Here is a 10326-nt window from a genome sequence, read left to right as displayed (position 1 = left end):
TAGCATGTGCTACTCTCCTCACAAGTCTACCTATGCCTCCTCACAAGTAGGAAAAAAGAGTAGCCCCCCATCCCCACACGTGCACTCTTACCATTCTAGCAAATGATACCCATGCAAGCAAGAATGCAAAAGAGCAAGAGTATACTGCTCAGAAGATAGTATAGGAAAGCTCAATCTATTGCAAATGAGAAAATTGATGGGAGAATAATTCAGAGAGATGAGAAATTGACTTTAAACTCTGTAAGAGTTTCCTCAATAGACCGCAAGAGACCAATCGACCTTGGGACACCTACCTTCAAGTTCTAGCTCAATTATATAGACATGGCCTTTGATTGCCGGTTTTTTCTGTTACAAGCTTGCTACTCAAGACATGTAGAGCTCTTTTAAATATTTACAACAAAGCAAAAGATGCTTTTTACAACGCAATAGTGAAGTGAAGATGTCTTTGCTGGAGTTCAGCTAGACATATTGAATAGGCCACTGGTAGTTGTAAATCCAAGTACTGGCACACTGTTGGTAGATGCTTCATTTTATTAACCAATGTGGTTAACAATGCATTTCAACAAGTAGTGCAAGGCAACAACAGAAATTTACTACCCATACCCATACTCAGCTTACTCTCATTAGAAAGTAGAACAACATGGTTAAATAGGACTTTTATTAAACGTTATTTATATTGCTAACAAAATCATTTTTCTTACATTCTTAAGGCTATATTCAAATAATCACCATTAGTTTTAACTTTTTTAGAGGACTATACTCTCCATGAGGCATTGGACGTGTACACTACATATCTCCCCAAAAATAACATTACTCTCTCCATAAGTTAACTTTAAGCAAAATGCAAAACAGCTTTTTCAATGCTATGCTAACTTTCTTGTGGGATCAATAAAGATTTCAGTTTGATGACATGAATGGTGTACTGGCAAAAAGACTGCAGTAAGCAGAATATTTTGCCAGACATTTACATAAAATTGGTCGTTTTTGACCGTAGGGTAGGCAAGGAACTCACCCTTCGCACTTTGCACAATCACAGCCAAGCCAGTCAATGACTATAGACAGACAATAGCGAGGCTTCCACGACTTCCCAACTCCGAACACTAATATAATCTTGACACCCTGAAATCAAAGGCTCTTAAGAGATCTTATTCCTTGTACTTCATAGAAGACTTTTCAAACCCGATTGTCGGAAACTGTTTAGCATACTCCTCTACATCATGGCAGAGTGTTTTAATCTCTGACTGAAAATTTGCATCTGTCTCAATACTTGCATTGAAATCCTTCAGCTTTGAGCCTGAATTACAAATTTAACAAGTATCTTAGTCAACAGCAAATAGCTTGTCACTTGACAGTACAATATTCAGCATAGGAAAGAGGTTATATATAAGCATAGACAGCAGAAAAGAAACTTGCACTGTCAGCTGACCTTTAGTTGCCCCCTTGATTTTCAAAGCTAACTGCACAGCACTGTCAAAGAATTCAGCCACCTTCTCAAAATCCTCCTCGATGAATCCTCTTGATGTGAGGGCAGGAGTTCCTGATTACCGCAATAACAATGGAAAGAAACTCAATGTATCAAACAACAATGAAGAAATCTCTACATGCCACATGCAAGCATGTCCTACAATATGGATGCCATGTCTAGAATTGAAAGAGGGAGTGACAGGTCACGAGAAAGAGAGGGGCTACAGGACATAGAAAGCTATAGAACAACATAAAAACCGTAAGCAACCAGCTCTTAATAGTGTTTATGATCACTATTCCAATCCAGAATATTAAAAATTTTAGATTACCCATTCGAATCCCTCCAGGAACCATGGCAGAAACATCTCCTGGAACTGTATTTTTGTTAGCTGCTATGTGGCACAACTCCATCACACGCTCAACTCTAGAACCATCTATACCCTGCATCACATGAATCACGCCTAGTAAATACAACTTAAACCCATCCTGCCTTCAGGGACATAGATAGAAAAGTAGCTACAAATTAGTAAAATAACAATTCTAATTATCTACTAATAAAAATCTTTATACACCTAGATGAATCCAAGAACATGCCCAAATTCACCTTTTAGGAACATGCATGTTATATACGCATGGTAGTCAACCCACAAGACTATATAACTATCAACTCCATTATGCATAGCATGGACTAGATACTACGACATCCCCACTAACGTCATCAGTGCCCAATAGTGGGTGTAGAACTCTGTATCAAGATATGCTCTCACACATACTCCACACACACACACACACACACACACATAAGAGCATATATTCACGCAGAGCCCTTTGTACTGAGCATCTGTCAAACCTCCAGAGATGCAAGGCAGACTCAGCCATAATGAAGCCTAGCACTAAGGGAAGTAGCAAATAGAAAGAATTAGTACAGCAAATAAGTAGTTGATAGGTACCGCTAAAGATAGAAAGAATTAGCACAACATCAACTGGCCGCAACTTGGACAAAAACTTCACAATGTGAAATCTGCATGTCCGCTAATAAAAATCTTTCTTTATTTCTAGTAACAACTTTAAACCATCCTGTATGGTATGGCAAATAAGCCTCTCAAACATGGCTACTACTGATAGCAAACACGGCATAACAAGGATTGAAATCACTGTAAGCTTTGAAATGCATGTAGGACAGATAATCTGCTGCAGTTATCATTCTCATGACAGATAATCTGCTGCAGTTATCATTCTATCTGCATATAGGACAGATAATCTGGTGCAGTTATCATTCTTATGATACTGCTAATATCTTGTGCAAAATGGAAAGAATAAATGCAAGTTAGCAACAAAGATGTTGGCAGGAGCAGGGAACAGCCTTGCCCTGGAGGTTCCCATTTGGAACAAGGGAGGCCAGTAGACTGACCCTATTTCAGGGGGCAGCCAGGGCAAGGCTGTCCACTCCCGTCATCCTAGGAGGAACCTGCATTTCCTGGTGAGCCAGACAGCAAGTTTTTTTCTCAGATGCTAATAGGAGAGCACTTACCAGCTCAACGTCATGCTTGTGTCTTGGATGATTCCTGGCTAGGGCCAAGTGGTGATGGAGAGCTCTAATTAGTTGACTACTATGGAACCCATGCCTCCCGTGATGACACAAACTAAGTAGTGTGACCACAGTCTGTACAAGCTAAGATTGCACAAACTAAGTAGTGTGACCACAGTCTGTACAAGCTAAGATTGCACATGCTCTTTGCCCTCTATCCCGTTCCTTAAAGAAAGGCTGCAACACCATCTTTGTTTTCACCGAGCCAAATAGTTTTGACTGTGGATCATGTGTGGCAATTGTTAAATATATTAGTGTGTGGTTTATCCCAAAATGTTAACAGGATCACAGTGGTGGATGCACGTGGTGTAAAACCTGCTGAACTTTAAAGACGATCTGAGACAGATTGCCCATGTACCACGGAAACCACACAAACAGAGAAAGTTCTTGCATGTCCACCAATCCACTAGTACTAAAATGTAACACAAAACTACAAATAAGTTTTGAAAGGGCACCGAATGGCCTCAGGGGCACATTGCATGTAGTTCTCAAGCCATTGCCTTAAGAGCAAAGGAGCTTGCCACCAAGGCCCATCACCTGATGGCATAGTAACATAAAAACCCGTTTTGCCCTCTCGAAACGGCACGAAACATTTCGAAACAAAACGAAACCTGCCCATTGAAACGGTGTTTCGCCCAAATGTAAAGTGAGGTTTAAAAAAACGGGCGGGAGGTTTTTTTTTTTGTAAATGCGATTTCTCCTTGTCCACTCCTCCGTTTTGCTCCTTTTTTTGCCCAAATTTTGAAAATACCAAAAAACCTACTCCCAAAATCATGAATTTCATACCCACTAGTCCCAAAACATGCATCTTCATCTTTCTGTTGGCTATGTTATAAATTTGGTATGTGTATATAAGACGTGTCATTTCGAAACCTTTGCGTTTCGTCCAAAACAGACGAACGAAACGAAACCTTCGAAACAACGAAATGTTTCATGTTACTATGCCTCCTGGCCATAGTTGTTTTTTGTACCGGTACAAATGGATTTGTACTGTACGGTTCGTACGGTACGATACCGTACAATATCGTACGGTACGATTTTTAAAAATCCCCTTCCCCAAAAAAAAAAATCCTTGAAAAAAAAAATCCAAATGCTTTTAAAAAAATATAGAAACCCTGCTTAACAAAGATCCCAAACGCTCGCAATACTTCACAACTTTCGTGTCCACTCCGTATTCCATATGGGGTTGTTGAGAGACCTAAAAAATCTGGCGAGGTAGACTGGTAGTGTACACTTGATTGGTAGGATGAGAGAATCTTGATACATCACTTGGAGATCCCTGGTATAGGTAGGCTAGACAATTAGATTCTCAAGTTATATACGAGGAAGAAGATTTGGACATGGCCATTTTGATCTAGAGAGGAGTCCCTAAACCTATCACCCTAGATGCACTGTTCGTATTTGTGCAAGGACGGTCCCTTAGTCATAAACGCTACACTGAGAGACCTTTGGTATTGCATTACCCATCCAAGTTCTTTTTTGGAGACAATCGGGAGATCCAACTGGGAGAGACACATATCCATGTTCTGGTTCCTCAAGCACTGTAGACTCCTCCCCTCCCAACCTTCCCTCACATTCAAGCTTGAAGCTCCATAGGTTGTAAAGTGTAAAAAATAAAAACCGTATTTTATCGTACGGTATCCGAAAATTTCATATTGTACCAAAAATTCTCATACGGTATCGTATTTTCGTACCGTGACAACTATGCTCCTGGCTGTCGCCATCAAGCTATAGAACTAACCCTGAAACAATCATCACCTAACCGCAATGAAGGGTGCTACTTGAACTAAAGCTGCAAGCAGGAGAACCAAGCTTTGTATCAAAAATAGGCAGACCATGGACTAAGTAGTGCATAGAAGTAGGGGTTCCCTTTTACTGCATCTTAACTTTTGTTCTAAATTTATGTTCAGATCACTATGCAAGACAGAAACATGGATCCCTCCTCAAGAGCCATGATATACGTCACATTGACTTCAAAGAGAGGTATTGAAAAACAAAATAGTTCAAACATTACTTATGCTGCAAACACAAACTTGGAAAATTACCTTGCTCTTCAAATTCACAAGTACCAGGTGATTGTCTGTCCCACCAGACACCAGATCATAACCTTTAGCCATCAAGGCCTGCAGCCAAACACAGTTTGATTATTAATAATAACCCCTATAACAGGAGGCAAGGTAAGACCTCCAGTCAAGAAGGCGCATACAATCTTGAAGAGCCACACCAAAACATAAAGAACAAAAATGCATTTCATACATTGGCAAAGCGACTACAATTACTCAAAACTTGCTCCTGATAAGCCTTGAACTCCGGTGAAGTTGCCTGCATTTGCATATTCAAAATGTGAAGATACTAAGGGACGAAAACATTAAGTGGAATGAAAATTTCTCTTAAACATACTCAAACCTTGGTTTCACTGATTCTTCTATACTCAAAAGTAGTACAACCACCGTGTCCACCACAAGACAAACTGTGGAAACTACAGGCAATAAATTATAATCTACCTGCTTCAGGGCAACAGCAAGCCCGGTAATGGTATGGTTGTGTGGTCCTCCTTGAAGACCAGGAAAAACAGCTGCATTGATCTTGTCCTCATAATCATACATGATCTATATCATTAAAAAGAGCTTAGTTAACCATCAACAAAATGCATCATGCCATAACAAGGTGTCAGACACATCCGTAAGTAAAGAAAAAGAAGAAAAGATTGCCACACAACCTCCTGCCCTTGCTTGTTAACTTCTTTCAGCCCTTTCCTGAAGAAGATCATTGCACCACGAGGACCACGCAACGACTTGTGAGTAGTTGTTGTCACCACATCTGCATACTCAAATGGACTCGGAACTACACCAGCAGCCACCAACCCACTAATGTGTGCCATGTCTGCCAGTAAGATGGATTTCTGCTTGTCACAAACCTGCCTTTTCAAGCACAGTGCCAATCCTTCAGTACTAAAAAACTTGAGCTAAGACATTTGCTGTCCACAATTAAAAGACACAGATAAAAAAGTACAAACACCTTGCGCATCCGAGCATAATCATAATGCCGAGAATATGCACTGGCACCTGCAACAATAAGTTTTGGTCTATACAGGGCTGCTGATTTCTCCAGCTGCAAGTATCACACAAAAGCATAAGAAACACCGAGCCTCTTTAATAGGCCGCTGAAAACGTGCCACTGTGACAAATGTAAGCTTTAAAAAACCTGTTCATAGTCAATGTAACCAGTGGCCTCATTCAATCTGTATGGCATTGTCTCAAAGAAGATAGAAACAGCTGAAATCTTCTTTGTGTCAGTCTGCAAAAGGAAAAGAAACGGTCTTGAGACTTTATTCGAGAAAAACCATGGCAGAATTATCCCAAAACTCATGATATACGTTTCCACATGGACAGCCAACAATAATAGGTGGTAATATGAGCTATGTCATGATTGAATCCAACAATAAAGCTGTTACATTTCTAGCATGAATATAAACAAATGCTTTCATACATTTGCACATCAGCAATCTAGACAGGAAAGTGTAAATAATCCATAAGTTGCTTATTGTCAGCTTTCATAGTGCACCATAGACTTTAGGCCTTCCTTGCACACTATAAGCAGAATAATCGTGAACGACATTTCAAATGCAGAAGTAAGATCAGCTATGCTCGATGCTGCACAAAAGTCACACCTGGTAACCATGTGAAAGATGGCCGCCATGGGGAAGGTCCAAGGCCATAATACGTTCATGAGGCTTCAGCAGGGCAGTGTAAACATGGAAATTGGATGGAGAACCTGATAAAGGCTGTACATTCACTGCAACCACGAGGCCACCACAATGGGTTGAAGTTTGCATAGGTGGAATGAACAGTTAAATTGTTAAAGATTGCCTTTCCAATCCTAAAGAGCATTCTTCGTAACAGACCTCCCCATTTGGTTGGGTCAAGGCGAAAAGCTTCTAGTGCTCGTTTCTGGCATAGGGATTCTGCCATATCGATGAATCTGAATCATGCATCAAAAAATCTTCAATGTCACTGGCTTCATTTTCCTCTATCAAATACATAGAAAGTCACATTCTTGTCCCCTCATTGAACACAAAATTCTACTTACTCATTCCCTCCATAGTAGCGTGCTCCTGGATATCCTTCACTGTACTTATTGGTCATCACAGATCCAACTGCTTGCATGACCGACAAAGATGTGAAGTTCTCTGAGGGAATCAATTCTAAACCCTGAGATTTACAGGTACAACTATTCAGCTTGTTTTTTGTTGAAATTTTTTGCATTTGAATCTAATAAGTAGAATTACACAAGAAACCTTCCACTGCCGGTTCTTTTCGAGCTCTATAATATTTGTAATTTCAGGATCAATCTCTTCCAATGAAGTATTCAGCTGCTTCGGCCACTGCATCAGTTCAAAGAGCACAGTACACATCATAATGAGTAATGAAACACTTCATAACACGAGAAAGGGAGGACCAAAAAAAAATAAGGCCCAGAGTATGACAAAGATGGACTCAAAAGCATTGTCTTCCACCCCAAATCCTGATTGCGCACTGCAACCAAAAAGTGTGTTGGAAGAAGGGGGGGGGGTGCGGGTGTAGTTCATTGTTTGAGGTAAGGCACTAATTTGGTATTTCTTTGATTTGTACAGAGCTTATTTTATGTGTGCATAGCCTACCTGCCATTGATTTGCCAGTAACATGCCAATATGGTAGTTGGGGGGGAGGGGAGGGGAGGGGGTAGTTGGCTGTTTAAGGTAAAGAACTAGTTTGGTATTGCCAATATGGTAGTCTCTCACATCATCCCAGTATTAGCTAGCTCTGCAGCCAAGCCTTAAATGTAAGCTTATCCATTCTTCTCTCTTAACATTCTCACCATCCCCAAAAGGCTTCCTTTTTCTTACCCTGGCCAATGTAGCACAAATGCATTGATGATCTCAGTCCCTGAATTTACAGCTCAGGTTGCATGATCTTTTCGGTAAAATCAGAATTCACCACAAAGAGACATCTTGCAAGGAAGATCCGCATCAAAATTCAAGAGATGGCAGCAAGTTAACAGTGCTGCTCTACTGGAGCGGAGCCTTTCAGTGAATTCCTAGTAATGAGGACTCCTCATAATAATCACCCTAGTAATATGAACTCTCAGAAAAGGCCTAACCCTGTCTTCAAGTGAAGCTGTTCATGGTGAAACCATTACAAGCTCTAAAAGTAGCCTTGAAAATTGGTGTCTTTTTCTTGTAGCATTGAAAATAACATCGCATAGCTACTCATCTCTCCCACTTGCAGGTTTCATTCGATAAAGAAAACCATAGCAGCAAAGCACGAACGTATGGTGACAATTACTGCATTTTTCATAGATTCATATGGCAAGATGAGACGCATCCCGACTGTCTTTGCACTAAATCACACATTCACAGATTGCTGGCACATTATAAAACGAAACAATTGGACAATTGGACAATTGCAATCACAATATATATACACTTCATTCTTGATAAGTCAACTTCAGATGTAGGATGGCAACCCAAATTGAATAGAAACATGATTTTTTCATGCAACTATAAATAAATCCTAACACTCAACCGTAAAGAGAACATATCAATCCTAACACGCACTCAAATGGATACTGGTATGTTCTCTGTGCAATGTTTCAAGCCTGCCACCTGATCTTAGGTTCTTGTTATGATCTGAAATGCATGTTAAAAACAACTGAGTGGAGAAAGTTTAAATAGACTGGTTGGAAGCACTTACAGTGACATGAGATTTGTCCTTGGAGTTTTCAAAGCGAGAATAAACTGCGTCATTCGCCAACGCGGACTGGTCAAGAACAAAGGTTCGACTGAGTCCAGCACTGAAAGGCCATTTATGCTAACATAAAGAGAGCATTACAAAAGGCCTGAACTCTTTGTGAAAAATGATACGTATGAATCCAGGAAAAACCTGCAAAGCCTTGCCCTTCCAGAGCCAAAATGATCACAAGGCCAGACACAAATGATCTTACAAGAATGAAGTAATGGTAAGTGACAGGAAAGGACGCTAAAACAAGCAGAAATGGAGATATAAGAAGCTATTGTCAAAGCCAGATGGCGGTAAGGGAACTAAAACAAGCATGACATCAAAGGCGAATGGCCTTTACGGCAAAGGATCCAAGGCAGACGGCCTTGAGGAAGCGAACAAAAACAAGCATCAAATCAAAGACAAAGAGAACCATGACATCCAATGCAAATACCGCATGGCGAGCTGTAGGCAAGAGAGCGCTCCATGCCGCGAAGCGAGCAGCAGGACGCAGTCGACGGAGAGCTGAAGACGCCATAGCCATCGCAGCGACCTTCGCAAGAAACCAGCTTCCTTCGTCAAGATGACTTGTTTCTCCGGCACAGAACCTTATTCTGAATCCTAACTCTGAATTTTTGGTTGCCTTTGAAATTAACAGCTCGGATTTTAGCAATTTTAATTATAAAAACAGTTTCTCGAAAGAGAATCAATTATTTCGATTGGTTACGAAAAATGCTTTTTCCTAGCGAGGAAATCAGCACTTGGAAAACCAAGGGCTTGAATTTTGATGGGCACCCTTCCCTTCAAAATTGACGATTTGACCTTAAATTTGGTGTGTTTTTGTGAATGTGAGTTAATCACACATAATCAAGGTTTTGGCTATTATGTTTATTGACTCCTCTCTCTCTCTCTCTCCCCACACACACACACACATGCATTCATGCATGCACGCACACACGTGCACATGCATAGGGGCACGCCCACTCATACATGTCACACACTTGATATTAGTTTATTTGGAAAGTTAAAATCAAAGTGTATAAATATCATTAATTTCCCCTACACCCTAAATTGAGAATTTGTGCTAAATTCTAACCTCTCTTATCCAAGGAGCAAAGAGACTCTTTTTTTATTATTCTTGTATTGAAGATAATATATTTCAATGAGGAAGGCCTACCTTTAAAAATGTGATAACCGCCTCATAATGCAAGTAATTGTATTCTTGAATGGAAATGATCTTATTGCAACATTCACTTTTGCAAAGTGATGGTGAACATTATTTGGTTTGTGATGAAAAGATGATCGACCATAACAACTTGTTAAGATGCACATTATGTATTTTTCTTTATGAAAACATTTCAAAACTAACGAGGCATCTTTAATGTTGTAACGTTCAATTGAAAATAATGTTAAGTGGTAGCATATTCATAAATAGTGATAGTAACAAGGCATCTTTAATGTCATAGTATTCAATAATTTAGTGGTAGCATATTCATAATTAGTGATGGTATATTCAAC

At 40.0% G+C, this 10326-nt stretch overlaps 1 protein-coding gene across 2 annotated transcripts; it reads right to left on the bottom strand.

Moving 5' to 3' along the window:
* Window positions 1-853: 853 nt before the first annotated feature.
* Window positions 854-9814, bottom strand: LOC147608425 (serine hydroxymethyltransferase, mitochondrial-like). Of its 2 annotated transcripts, none has more exons than XM_086789410.1 (15): window positions 9263-9814; window positions 8785-8850; window positions 7350-7436; window positions 7142-7263; window positions 6957-7033; window positions 6723-6847; window positions 6257-6349; window positions 6071-6163; window positions 5772-5969; window positions 5557-5661; window positions 5309-5374; window positions 5098-5175; window positions 1794-1905; window positions 1427-1537; window positions 854-1294 (listed from the first exon to the last, which is right to left on the bottom strand). In XM_086789410.1, exons 1-15 carry the CDS (start codon window positions 9350-9352, stop codon window positions 1146-1148), a joined length of 1572 nt encoding a protein of 523 aa, XP_086645536.1. In that variant the 5' UTR covers window positions 9353-9814; the 3' UTR covers window positions 854-1145. The 2 variants fall into 2 exon arrangements, with proteins under 2 accessions (XP_086645536.1, XP_086645537.1); XM_086789411.1 differs by having other exon boundaries at window positions 8785-8884; window positions 9263-9431.
* Window positions 9815-10326: the final 512 nt, after the last annotated feature.

Source organism: Cibotium barometz, chromosome 53, assembly GCF_041138505.1.
Source record: "Cibotium barometz isolate CiBa-2024 chromosome 53, ASM4113850v1, whole genome shotgun sequence".
Classification (NCBI taxonomy): domain Eukaryota; kingdom Viridiplantae; phylum Streptophyta; class Polypodiopsida; order Cyatheales; family Cibotiaceae; genus Cibotium; species Cibotium barometz.
This window is presented reverse-complemented; position numbering and strand designations above follow the sequence as displayed.

What these genes read in the sequence shown, in the direction of transcription:
- LOC147608425 (XM_086789410.1), bottom strand. Translation starts at nt 9,352, where the DNA reads ATGGCTATGGCGTCTTCAGCTCTCCGTCGACTGCGTCCTGCTGCTCGC. An exon ending in CGCTACTATGGAGGGAATGA is followed by an intron (nt 7,034 to 7,141) that starts GTAAGTAGAATT and finishes TGCATGATTCAG; the next exon opens with ATTCATCGATATGGCAGAAT. An exon ending in ATTATGCTCGGATGCGCAAG is followed by an intron (nt 5,970 to 6,070) that starts GTGTTTGTACTT and finishes TTGAAAAGGCAG; the next exon opens with GTTTGTGACAAGCAGAAATC.